This window comes from Sus scrofa, chromosome X (assembly GCF_000003025.6).
Source record: "Sus scrofa isolate TJ Tabasco breed Duroc chromosome X, Sscrofa11.1, whole genome shotgun sequence".
Classification (NCBI taxonomy): domain Eukaryota; kingdom Metazoa; phylum Chordata; class Mammalia; order Artiodactyla; family Suidae; genus Sus; species Sus scrofa.
In genome coordinates this window covers 98,565,202-98,575,785 of record NC_010461.5, presented here as the reverse complement: position 1 = coordinate 98,575,785, position 10,584 = coordinate 98,565,202, and the positions used below count along the sequence as shown (strand labels likewise).

The 10,584-nt window shown below is 47.8% G+C and overlaps 1 protein-coding gene across 1 annotated transcript; it reads right to left on the bottom strand.

The window, feature by feature from the left end:
* On the bottom strand, positions 5,520-10,310 carry LOC100154946 (testis-expressed protein 13C-like). Its single transcript, XM_001925205.5, has 2 exons — positions 7,608-10,310; positions 5,520-6,039 (listed from the first exon to the last, which is right to left on the bottom strand). The coding sequence occupies exons 1-2, from the start codon at positions 8,626-8,628 to the stop codon at positions 5,993-5,995; spliced, it is 1,068 nt and encodes a 355-aa protein (XP_001925240.2). The 5' UTR covers positions 8,629-10,310; the 3' UTR covers positions 5,520-5,992.

Genomic DNA, 10,584 nt, shown 5'->3' with positions numbered 1-10,584 from the left:
GTATGACAAAGGGTTAGGTTAATATCTTTACTATCAAATAAATACAAAACAAGATGGATATTCCATGAGTACATGTGTATGAATAGCTAAATCATGACAGAAGAAATGCAAATGGATAAGTAATTTGAAAAAATACCATCTTTCTAATGAGCAAAGAAATACAAATCAAGAGTTCCTGTGTGGCTCAGTGGGTTAAGAACTCGACTAGTATCCATGAGGATCCAGGTTCAATACCTGGCCTCACTCAGTGGGTTAAGGATCTGGCATGCTGTGCCACAAGCTGTGGTGAAGGTCACAGATGTGGCTCAGATCCTGCATTGCTATGGCTTTGGCTGGCAGCTGTAACTCCATTTCACCCTCTAGCCGGGGAACTTCCTTATGTGGCAGATGCGGCCCTAAAAAGAAACGTGTGTGTGTGTGTATAAATAAAAAACAGGTTATCTTTCAAACTTTTTTTTCCCATATTTCGTGGCATGTGGAGGTTCCTGGGCCAGGGGTTGAACCCTTGCCACAGTAGTGGCCCAAGCTGCTGCTGTGACAACGCCAAATCCCCAATCTGATGAGCCACTGGAGAACTCTCAAACTGGTTATGTTTTTAATGATTACATTCACTCTTAGGCATGGTCCAGAAAACTCTGCACAGTAACATAGTGTTGAGAGTGAAATGAAAATTTGGAAACAATCTAAATTCCCAATAAGATAGAACTGGTTAAGTAAATTGAAACACTGACATAAAAATCACATTCTCAGAGTTCCCTGGTGGCTCAGTGGATTAAGGATCCAGTGTTGTCACAGCTCTGGTTACTGCTATGGCATGGATTAGATCCCTGGCCCGGGAATTTCCATGTGTCTTGGGCATGGCCAAAAAAAAATCGCATTCTCAAATAATTCAAATATGAGACAGTGTGCATTTCTTACTGTTAAGTGAAAAACAAATGTCAAAAAGAAATAGGTACCATTATTCTGTTTTGGTGAACAAATCTAATTCTCTGTTACCTATAACTGCTCCTCTGCCATCCAAGAAGTACTTTTCCCAATCCTTATACCTCCCCCCATGCTGGGCACAGAGCCCACCACAAAGAGGTCCATATTGGAGCCACTACTTTTAGAGTCGAGGAGGCTGCAAAAAAAGTATGTACCATATATCCTTTGTGTGTGTGTGTGTGTGTGTGTGTGTGTGTGTGTGTGTATTAAAATATAAACAGCCGTCACCTCCAGGTTTCAGGATTGTGCATAGTTTTAATTGCTTTTCCTACTTCTGTTTTGGTGAATCTGGTTTACTTTGATGATCAGAAAGGGCCTCAGGAAAATGATTTCCCAAGAGAGTGGGTTTTGAATCTGCTTGGTTCATTCTTACATCCTGCTCATAAGAGCTGGTTCTGTGAGAGGACAAAGTCTCCATGCCTACCAAATATGCGGGCTCTGCTCTCATTTAAAACTTGTTTTTATCAAAGAAACCTTGGTTTATTTGACATTGTTCACTAGATGTTCTTTGCCAGGCATCAGGCACAGCTCTCTCACCTGCAGAGAGATGCAGAAGCACCTCTCAGCGATTGGTCTTTTCTTGCCTCCTGTGATACCTGAGAGGCGCTTCTCCACTTCCTTACACTTTGCACTTGCTGCCTGAAGAGGCCCCCACAGGAAGGGTGGGGCCGGAGCCACTGCTTCTGCAGCGGAGCGTGACGAATGGGAGTGGACATGTTGATGGCGAAGGGCTCTGTGGAGGTAGGGCGGGGAATGCGTCAACCACAGAACACTGCCCTGCCTTCTGCATCTCTGTTTCTGCAGCTTTCACCAGGATGACGCCCCTAGGAGCCACATCCACACTCTTCTTCCAGCACCTCCTTTTCTGTTTTTTCTTTTTTCTTTTTCTTTTTAGGGCTACACCTGTGGCTATGGAAGTTCCCAGGTTAGGGTTTTTTTTGTTTGTTTGTTTTTGCCTTTTTTTGCGATTTCTTGGGCAGCTCCCATGGCATATGGAGGTTCCCAGGCTAGGGCTCTAATCGGAGCTGTAGCCACCAGCTTACACCAGAGCCACAGCAACGCCGGATCTGAGCCTTGTCTGCAACCTACACCACAGCTCACAGCAACGCCAGGGACCGAACCTGCAACCTCATGGTTCCTAGTCGGATTCGTTAACCACTGAGCCACGATGGAAACTCCGGCTAGGGTTTGAATAGGAGCCCCAGTACAGCCACAGCAACGCAGGATCTGAGCTGCATCTGCGACTTATGCCACAGCCTGTGGCAATGCCGGATCCTTAACCCAGCGAGCAAGGCCTGGGATTGAACCCACATCCTCACGGACACTATGTCTGCTTCTTAACTGGCCACAACGGGAACTCCCAGCACCTTCTTTTAAGTCTGACTCTTGCTATCTCCACTCATTAGCCTCCATCAGACTGCCTCTATGACTCAGAGTCCTTCCATTATAGTCAGTTATATCCATCAAGTTATTGACTAAAACTTTATAGTTTTTTAAACACAGCATATTATTAAAAAAACATATGCAGCCTAAGGAAAAGATTACATCTTAATTGTATGAATTTTTGTTAGTGATCTTATTTACTACAAATCTCCATTTTTGCATTTTAAAAACTTAAGTTGTAAATAGAAGTAATCAATGCGTTACTTGGGGATAGCAGTATCAATTAATTACTGCTATTAATTGATAAAGGCAAAGGTTGAGGCTCTGTGATAGAGTAGAAAGGGCATGGAGTTTGGTGTCAGGCAGACTGGGGTTAGAACCCAGGCTTCACCAACTCCAAGCTGAATGATTTTAGGTAACTTATTGAGTTGCCACATTTATAAAAATAGGAGTAAAATATCCTTGAAAAACTATTAATAGAGGTATCTATTATACCTAACTTTACGGAGCTGTGACAGTCACTGATAGGATAAATGGCCATACAGTATCACATAGTAGGCACTCAGTGAGTGGTATGAGAAGACACACAGTGGGTATCCTTTATACCCATTTCCCCATCATATGGCAGAACCCTAAGGGCAGGGGAAGGGAGCCAACACTTTTTGGGGATCAGAGAAATTCAGTAGCTTGTTTGAGGTCACACAGCCAGTGGATGGCAGAGCAGCGGTATGAACCCAGGTCTCTTTGGCTCCAAAGCCCGGGCTCTTGCTGCTTGACCTGCGTGTGCCCAGCCTAGAATGAAGGGATAATTGACGGCCAACCTCAATGATTCCGGCCAAAGATTCATGCAGGGTGCTATGAAAAATTCAACCCTGAAATAGGTGATGGCGTTGAGCTATGGAAGAGTCATGCCCAGGCAGCCTGCTTTCACACAGATCTATAGTCATTCCAGAGCACATCAGAGTGTGTTGTGAAGCCCTAAATGAACCATTAGGAGATCCATGTGTTCTCCATGTAAAGTGTTCACATTACACTATGGATTACAAAGGTTCTCAAACTTCAGTAAGCACCAGAAACTCCTATTAGGTGCTATCGCACCCCCAGCCTACCCCAACAACCTCTGGAGTCAGGAGGTCTGAGGTGGAGCTTGAGAATTTGCCTTTGTAGTAAATTCCCAGGTGATCCTGATGCTGCTGATTCAGAAACCATGCATTAAGGACCACAAGATTAAAATGTATTCTAGGGAGCTCCCACCGTGGCTTAGAAGGTTAAGACCCCGATGCTGTCTCTCTCAGGGTGTGGGTTCGATCCCTGACCTCACTCAGCGGGTCAAGTATCTGGCGTTGCTGCAAGCTGCAGTGTAGCTCAGATCCACTGTTGCTGTGGCTGTGGCGTAGGCCTCAGCTGCTGCTCAGAACTTCCACATGCTACAGGTTTGACCATGAAAAAAAAAAGTGCTGTAACATTCCTGTCCCATCCTCCCAAAATTCCAGGGAGCTATCAGCAATACACAAGAGTATCACAAAACCAGCCTCCAACCCAGAAAACCTAGCTTTGGGTTGATGTCTCTGGTGGTCCCTTTCCTCCCCAGCGCCCTTCCAAGGAGCCAAGGCCTCCCGGTAGTCAGGACTTTGAAGGGAGAATGCTGGTGGGGCAGGTTCCCTTCTGTTCTCTGTCCCATCCCTGTCTCTTAGCCAAGCAGGTAGCCAGACTCTACCCCTCTTTGCCTCAGGGAACATTTGTCTTAATAGCCTGGCTCTTTTCCAGGATCCTGAGCATCTTGATGGGATTCTGCACAGGAGGGAGGGGACAGTGCCTTGTAGGACAGAAAGGCAGGAGGGAAATTTCTGCTGGAGATAAAGGGCCTCGGGGAAATGATTTCTTTCTTAAATTAATTTAAATGCCCGCATCTGTGGTATATGGAAGCTCCCAGGCTAGGGATTGAATCAGAGCTGCAGCTGCCGGCCTATGCCATAGCCACAGCAACACCGGATCTGAGCTGCATCTGCCACCTATACCGCAGGTCAAGGCAATGCCGGATCCTTAACCCATTGAGTGGGGCCAAGGATCGAACCCACATCCTTGTGGATACTAGTTGGGTTCATTACCACGGAGCCACAATGGGAACTCTGGAACTGGCTTCTTGGTGCCTATAACGAGGCTGGACACCAGGCATTAGAGCCTCCAGGCTGGGCAGAAACCCTCTCCTCACCTCACCTCTCGTGCCCCCAGGACTAGCAGAGAAGCCCACCTTCATGGGACCATGTGGACTTGGACAGTGAGGGGAGCAGGGACAAGGAATATAAGACCCGGTAGAGTACATTCTGCCCTCCCATTCTTGCGAGTTACCCAACTCGCAGGAAGAGGAGGGGCCCCTGAATCGTGAATGAGACTGAACTTTCTGTCACCTCAGTGGGATGGGGGAAGATGCCCATTTAAACTGCCGCTTCTGAGCGAACCTGCCCTGAGAGACACACCACACAGAAGACACAGCAGGTAAGTGCACACGCTTTATTACTCGTTAGAATTAGAAAACCTCTGACAAAGGTTGAGCTTGGTGAGCTGGGATCTTCTGGGGGAACTCAAGGACACCTTTCGTTCAGACTGGAGGCTGATCTGACTTCCCACCCCCTGGGCTCCCCCCTGGCTCCCCCTGGCTTGCAGCAGCTGCCTCGGGGGAGCAGACAGGCTGCAGAGAACACATCAAGTGGAGGAGAATGGGCCCAGGGGTGATCTCAAGAGTGCTTGTCCTAGTCCAGTTGTACTTTTAATCCAGTAGGTCCTTCCAAGGGAAGCACCATCCATAGCACTATGCCTGTTCTTGGAAATCCACTTTATTCTTCATCTGCTCTTGACTGGAAGGGGGCTTGGGATGGGGGCAGCCTGAGGCTGAGGGCTTGAGTGTGCAGCCAACACTCTCCCAGGAAATGTCTTTCTTAAAGACAATCCAGTGGTCTTTCAGACAACCAGGAAAACAGCTGTCCCTCTCAAGGGGGGGATCAGCAGGAGTACAGAAAAAGTCCTGCCTGTACTTTTGTGAGGCTACTTTGCCAATACATGCCCCCGCCCATTCATTTCCACTGGGATTAACGGGATGAGCAGTTCAGTCATTCAAGCCCTTCCAAGAAAATCTTAGACATACCCCCAGAATCATAGACATGGATCTTGACTTTATTTCAGTTGGGTTTGTCCAAAAGCCACACTATGTGCAAGGCAAAGAAGTCACACCTGATATAATCGGTGTCTCAAATTAGGTTCTCTCCTGTCATCTAACCAAACTCATCCAATGACTTATGCATGCACCAGATAATAACACAGAATAGCAGTTCTTAGAGCATACTAGACAATAACTATTCAATGAATTAATGAATACAATTTGACAAACTTGTTATAACCCCCCAAATTTAATACTACCCTCCCAACCCCGTTTGAAACTCTGCTATGTCAATCTATTTTCCCCAACAGAAGCACTAAGTTTAACACAATCTGTCTGCCCTCCCTTTCCCAAGATGTATGCCAGAATATCTCCTTTCCTCTGATTCCTTCATATTCTTTTCAGCTCCAGCCAGTTGAGATCTCACTGAGGTGAAGGTTGCTGAGAGCCAGAAGGATATTTCATGATGATTCACACACTGGGAGCTGAACCTTCAGCTTCACACGAAGGTCCTGGAGCTTAGAGACACAAAGAACAGGCCTTCACCAATGAATGTCATAAAAACAAATTGGGATAAATATGGACATTGCTGTAGTATATAGCTTAACAGTACCATTCTCAAGGAAAAGCAGTGTTCCTAGAATAAAACGTATCTTTTAAAAGCATGGTTATCGGGAGTTCCCGTCGTGGCTCAGTGGTTAATGAATCCAACTAGGAACCATGAAGTTGTGGGTTCGATCCCTGGCCTTGCTCAGTGGCTGTGGTGTAGGTTGCAGACGAGGCTTGGATCTGGCATTGCTGTGGTTGTGGTGTAGGCCAGCGGCAATAGCTCTGATTTGACCCCTAGCCTGAGAACCTCCGTATGCCGCGGGTGTGGCTCTAAAGAGACAAAAGACAAAAATAAATAAATAAAGCATGGTTATCCTCAGCCAAAGAACTGGTGTTATGGGAGAGAGGAGGTTAGGAGAATACAGAAAGGAGAAAAAGAACGTTTGGTCACATCAGCCTCTCCTGGGTGGCAACCAATCCGTAGCAGCCACCGAGCTCCCATTTGTGAACCTAAATGCAATTGGAGAAATTTTCCTTTTAAAGATTAACATATTCTTGGAGTTCCCGTGGTGGCTCAGTGGTTAACAGATCCAACTAGGAACCATGAGGTTGTGGGTTTGATCCCTGGCCTCGCTCAGTGGGTTAAAGGATCCGGCATTGCCGTGAGCTGTGGTGTAGGTCGCAGACTCGGCTCGGATCCCACGTTGCTGAGGCTGTGGTGTAGGCCGGCAGCTACAGCTCCGATTAGACCCCTAGCCTGGGAATCTCCATATGTCTCGGGTGCAGCCATAGAAAAGACAAAAAGACAAAAAAAATATAAAAGATTAACATATTCTTCATAGAATTTCATCTTTAAAACAATATATACTATATACACACATATACAAGTATAACATTAAACTTGGGGGAAAGAGATCCACATGTAGAAACATATATTAATGTGTTAAAAATGGTAATTGCAAAGTTATCGTGGCTTAGTGGGTTAAGAACCTGACAGGTATCCATGAGGATTCAGGTTTGACCCCTGGCCTCACTCAGTGGGTTAAAGATCTGGTGTTGCTGCAAGCTGTGGTCATGGATACGGCTTGGATCTGGTGTTGCCATCGCTGTGGTGTGGCTGTGGCTCTGATTCAACCCCTAGCCTGGGAACTTCCATATGCTGAGAGTTCGGCCCTAAAAATAAAAAAAAAAAAAAAAGGTAATTGCTTCATGGTAGGATAATGAAAATTTTTGTTTGATGGATTTTCAAATTTTCTCTCTATAAAGTAAATAAAAGAGTTAGTTTTTGATCAGAAAGGGGGCTCCAGAAATTGATTTCTCTTTGGAGTATGTCTCCATTCTTTATCCCTGAATTCAGTGAGGAGCTTATTTTGGGTCAAGTCTTCCCACCCCACTTAGTATCTAGATTTTCTTACATTTCTCAAAAGCCTGGTGTCGGGAAAAATTAATCACATTCTACACCACAGGCAGACCCAATCCCTCCTCCTGAGGCCTGGGGCAGGCTTCTCCTCTTGCTGGGGTTTAAAGGCTTTCTTACCTTTTGCTGGCCTGGGCATCAGTTCCTGAGGTTGCGGCTTCATTGGGTCTTCCTGGTTCCAGATGTACCCTGAGGGGCTGATGAAGTGGGGTCTCACAGGAGCTTCCTCTTGGCCTTGGATCCTCGGGTCCCACGGCAGGGCTACCTCCTCCTGGGACGCTGCAGGCCACACGCCAGATGGGTAGATCCCCCCAACAGGCATCTGGGGTGGGAATGCTGCTGCAGCTGTGGTTGTGGCTGCAGCTGCTGCTGCTGCTTCTGCCTCTGAGACTACCCTAGGTGGGGGAGGCCGTGAGTATGGGAATGGCAGGGGGAATGGCAGGGGCAATGGCATGGGTAATGGCATTGGCAGAGGGGGTTGAACAACCTGGGCCCAGGGACTCGGGGGGCCCGGCATGTAAAGCATGCCGCCTGCTGGGGCATTCTGGGACTCCTCCCTCTGGGCCTCCACCATCTGCCTACGCTGAGATGTCGCGATCAGCAACTTGTTTCGCTCCTCTGCGGTCAAGGGCCACACATCAGCCGCGAACTGCTGGGATCGGGACCGGGGAGCGGCCTCAAGGGGCTGCCTCTCAGCCCGGAGCAGCTGCCCGCGCAGCACCTCGCGCTCGTTCAGCGCCTGCTGCAGGTCACTGCGCGTGCTACGCAACTGCTTGATCATCTCCTCACGCTCCTCGCGCAGGCGCTGCAGCTGCGACGCCAGAGCCCACGCGGCCGTCTCGCGCTCCCCGACCTGCTCCTGCAGCCGCCGAACCCGGCGCGCCTGCTGCTCCCGCTGCCTCGTGGCCACACGCACGCTCAAGGCCAGCGCGCTCCAGACGCAGGCCCTCTTGACCGTGCGCGGTACCTGCAGGTCGGCCAGGATGGACTGCAGCTCGTCCTCGATCTCGTTCCAGGGCCGCGAGCGGAAGGTCAGGTAGAAGTTTGGGCCGCCGCCGTTAGTGAGCACCTCTTCGTTGATGAACATGACTACCTCGCTGTGGCGAAAACCGCTTCTGGGGTCACTGAAATCCACGGCCATGGCCGCCGCGGCCTAGTTGGCAGCAGAGTCGCCGCCGCGGCTGTGCTAAGAAGTGGCCGCCAGCCGATCTGCCTCTCCCCTCCTCCTAGCTCAGTCCTCCTGCAGCCCTTTCTCAGTCCTGGCCTCCTCTTCGGCCTCCTCCCCCTCTCACCCACGAGTTCTCCCCACAAAGAGTAGAGCGACCGGCTCACCACCGCGACCCGCTAGCAGGTTGGAGATGGGGGCTCGGAGTCACGCCGCAAGGCATGTTGGGAGCAACCTTGCTGGCTGAGCGCCCCCTGTTTGGCGGGCAAGTTGGGCGACTCCTCCCGGGTCTGCTGGGACCTACTTTTCTTGGCACAACGCCTCCTACAGGGCGGGCTGGCTGGGTGACTGCTTTGCGCCAGCCAAATGACTCCTCTCTAAGAGCTTTAGAAGGACGGCACCTGGATACGCCAAACACATTTCGAACCGAATTTCGAACCTGGGAGTCGGGTGAGTGGGCGTATGGGGTGGGGGGCTTTGGAGGTTCAGCCCTTCTCGCGTAACTCTCAGCTACTATATCCCACTTTCTAGACGGTCTCAGGCTGTCTGTCTTCCCTCCGCATCCTAAGCACAGGACCTTGGTGTTCGTCTCACCAAGAATATCAAGTGGGGGGGGGGGAGAAAATCAAATGAGTGAACCATGAAGCCCCTCAGTTTTCCTTGCTAACCTGTATCTATCCAAGTCCCTCCTATTCCATTTCCTCCTGGATGTCACTACATCCTATTCCCCTGCACCTCTGCCCTCCGCCCCGGCTCCTGTACTACTGGGTATAAACCTGTTCAAGTTCCCTCTCTCTGTGCTGGGAATAGTTTCCTCCCTCTAACCTATGTCTTGGCTTTTCTCTCTTTTCGTTAGGGAGTAATCTACACTATGCCTACGTCAGTGTGCTCCCTTCACCCATCAACTTGCTGCACTTTGGTTTTCACCCCCCAAATCTTTAGTGAAAATTCTCTGATAACGTTACCAGCAGTCCCTACCTCAGTACAACAGCGAATGGATATTTTGAAAGTTAGTTTTCACATGATTTTTCAAGAGTTTGATTCTCCTGACCGTTCCCTCCTTGACACTCCATCCTGTCTTGCTTTCTGTGACATCAGTTTCTACCGATGTTCTGTTTCTTTGCCTATTTGTTCTCATTCTGCCCACAGCCCCCAAATTACTATTTGCCCAGTTTTGTCTTCAGGCCCCTTCACTTTTATTTCTGTATGTAGATCCTCCTTGGATGAGCTTTTTCACTCCTATAATTTTAATTAATTTATTTTTTCGCTGGGCTTCAATTCCATCAGCTGTAAAATGAGGATAAAGATAGGACCTACCTTCTAGAGTTGTGAAGGTTAAATATAGTAACATATACAAAATGTTTGGAATATATTAATTCTTATTACAATGATTATTTAATTGCTGCTCTAATAGAAGTCATTATAGTGGTGGTGGTGGATGATAGTTTTAACAGTCTATATGCCCAATGACAGCCCAGGTCCTATCTGGTTATATATTTACAATATTATATTAGTTTCAGGTGTACAATACAGTGATTCAAGATTTTTATAGATTTTGCTCCATTTGTAGTTATAAAATATTGCCTAGATTCCCTGTGCTATACCATATATCCTTGTAGCTTATTTAAAAATAGTAGTCTGTACCTCTTAATCCCCTACTCCTATCTTGCCCCTTCCCCTTCCCTCTCCTTACTGATAATCACTAGTTTGTTCTCTTTATCTGTGAATCTGTTTCTGTTTTGTTATAGTCACTAGTTTGTCTTATGTTTTAGCTTCCACATGTAAGTGATAGTACATAGTATTTAGCTTTCTCTGACTTATTTCACTAAGTATGATACCCTTCAGGTCCACCCATGTTGTTGCAAATGACAAAATTTCATTCTTTTTATGGCTAGGTAGTATTTGCTTGTGTGTATGTGTGTGTATACACCA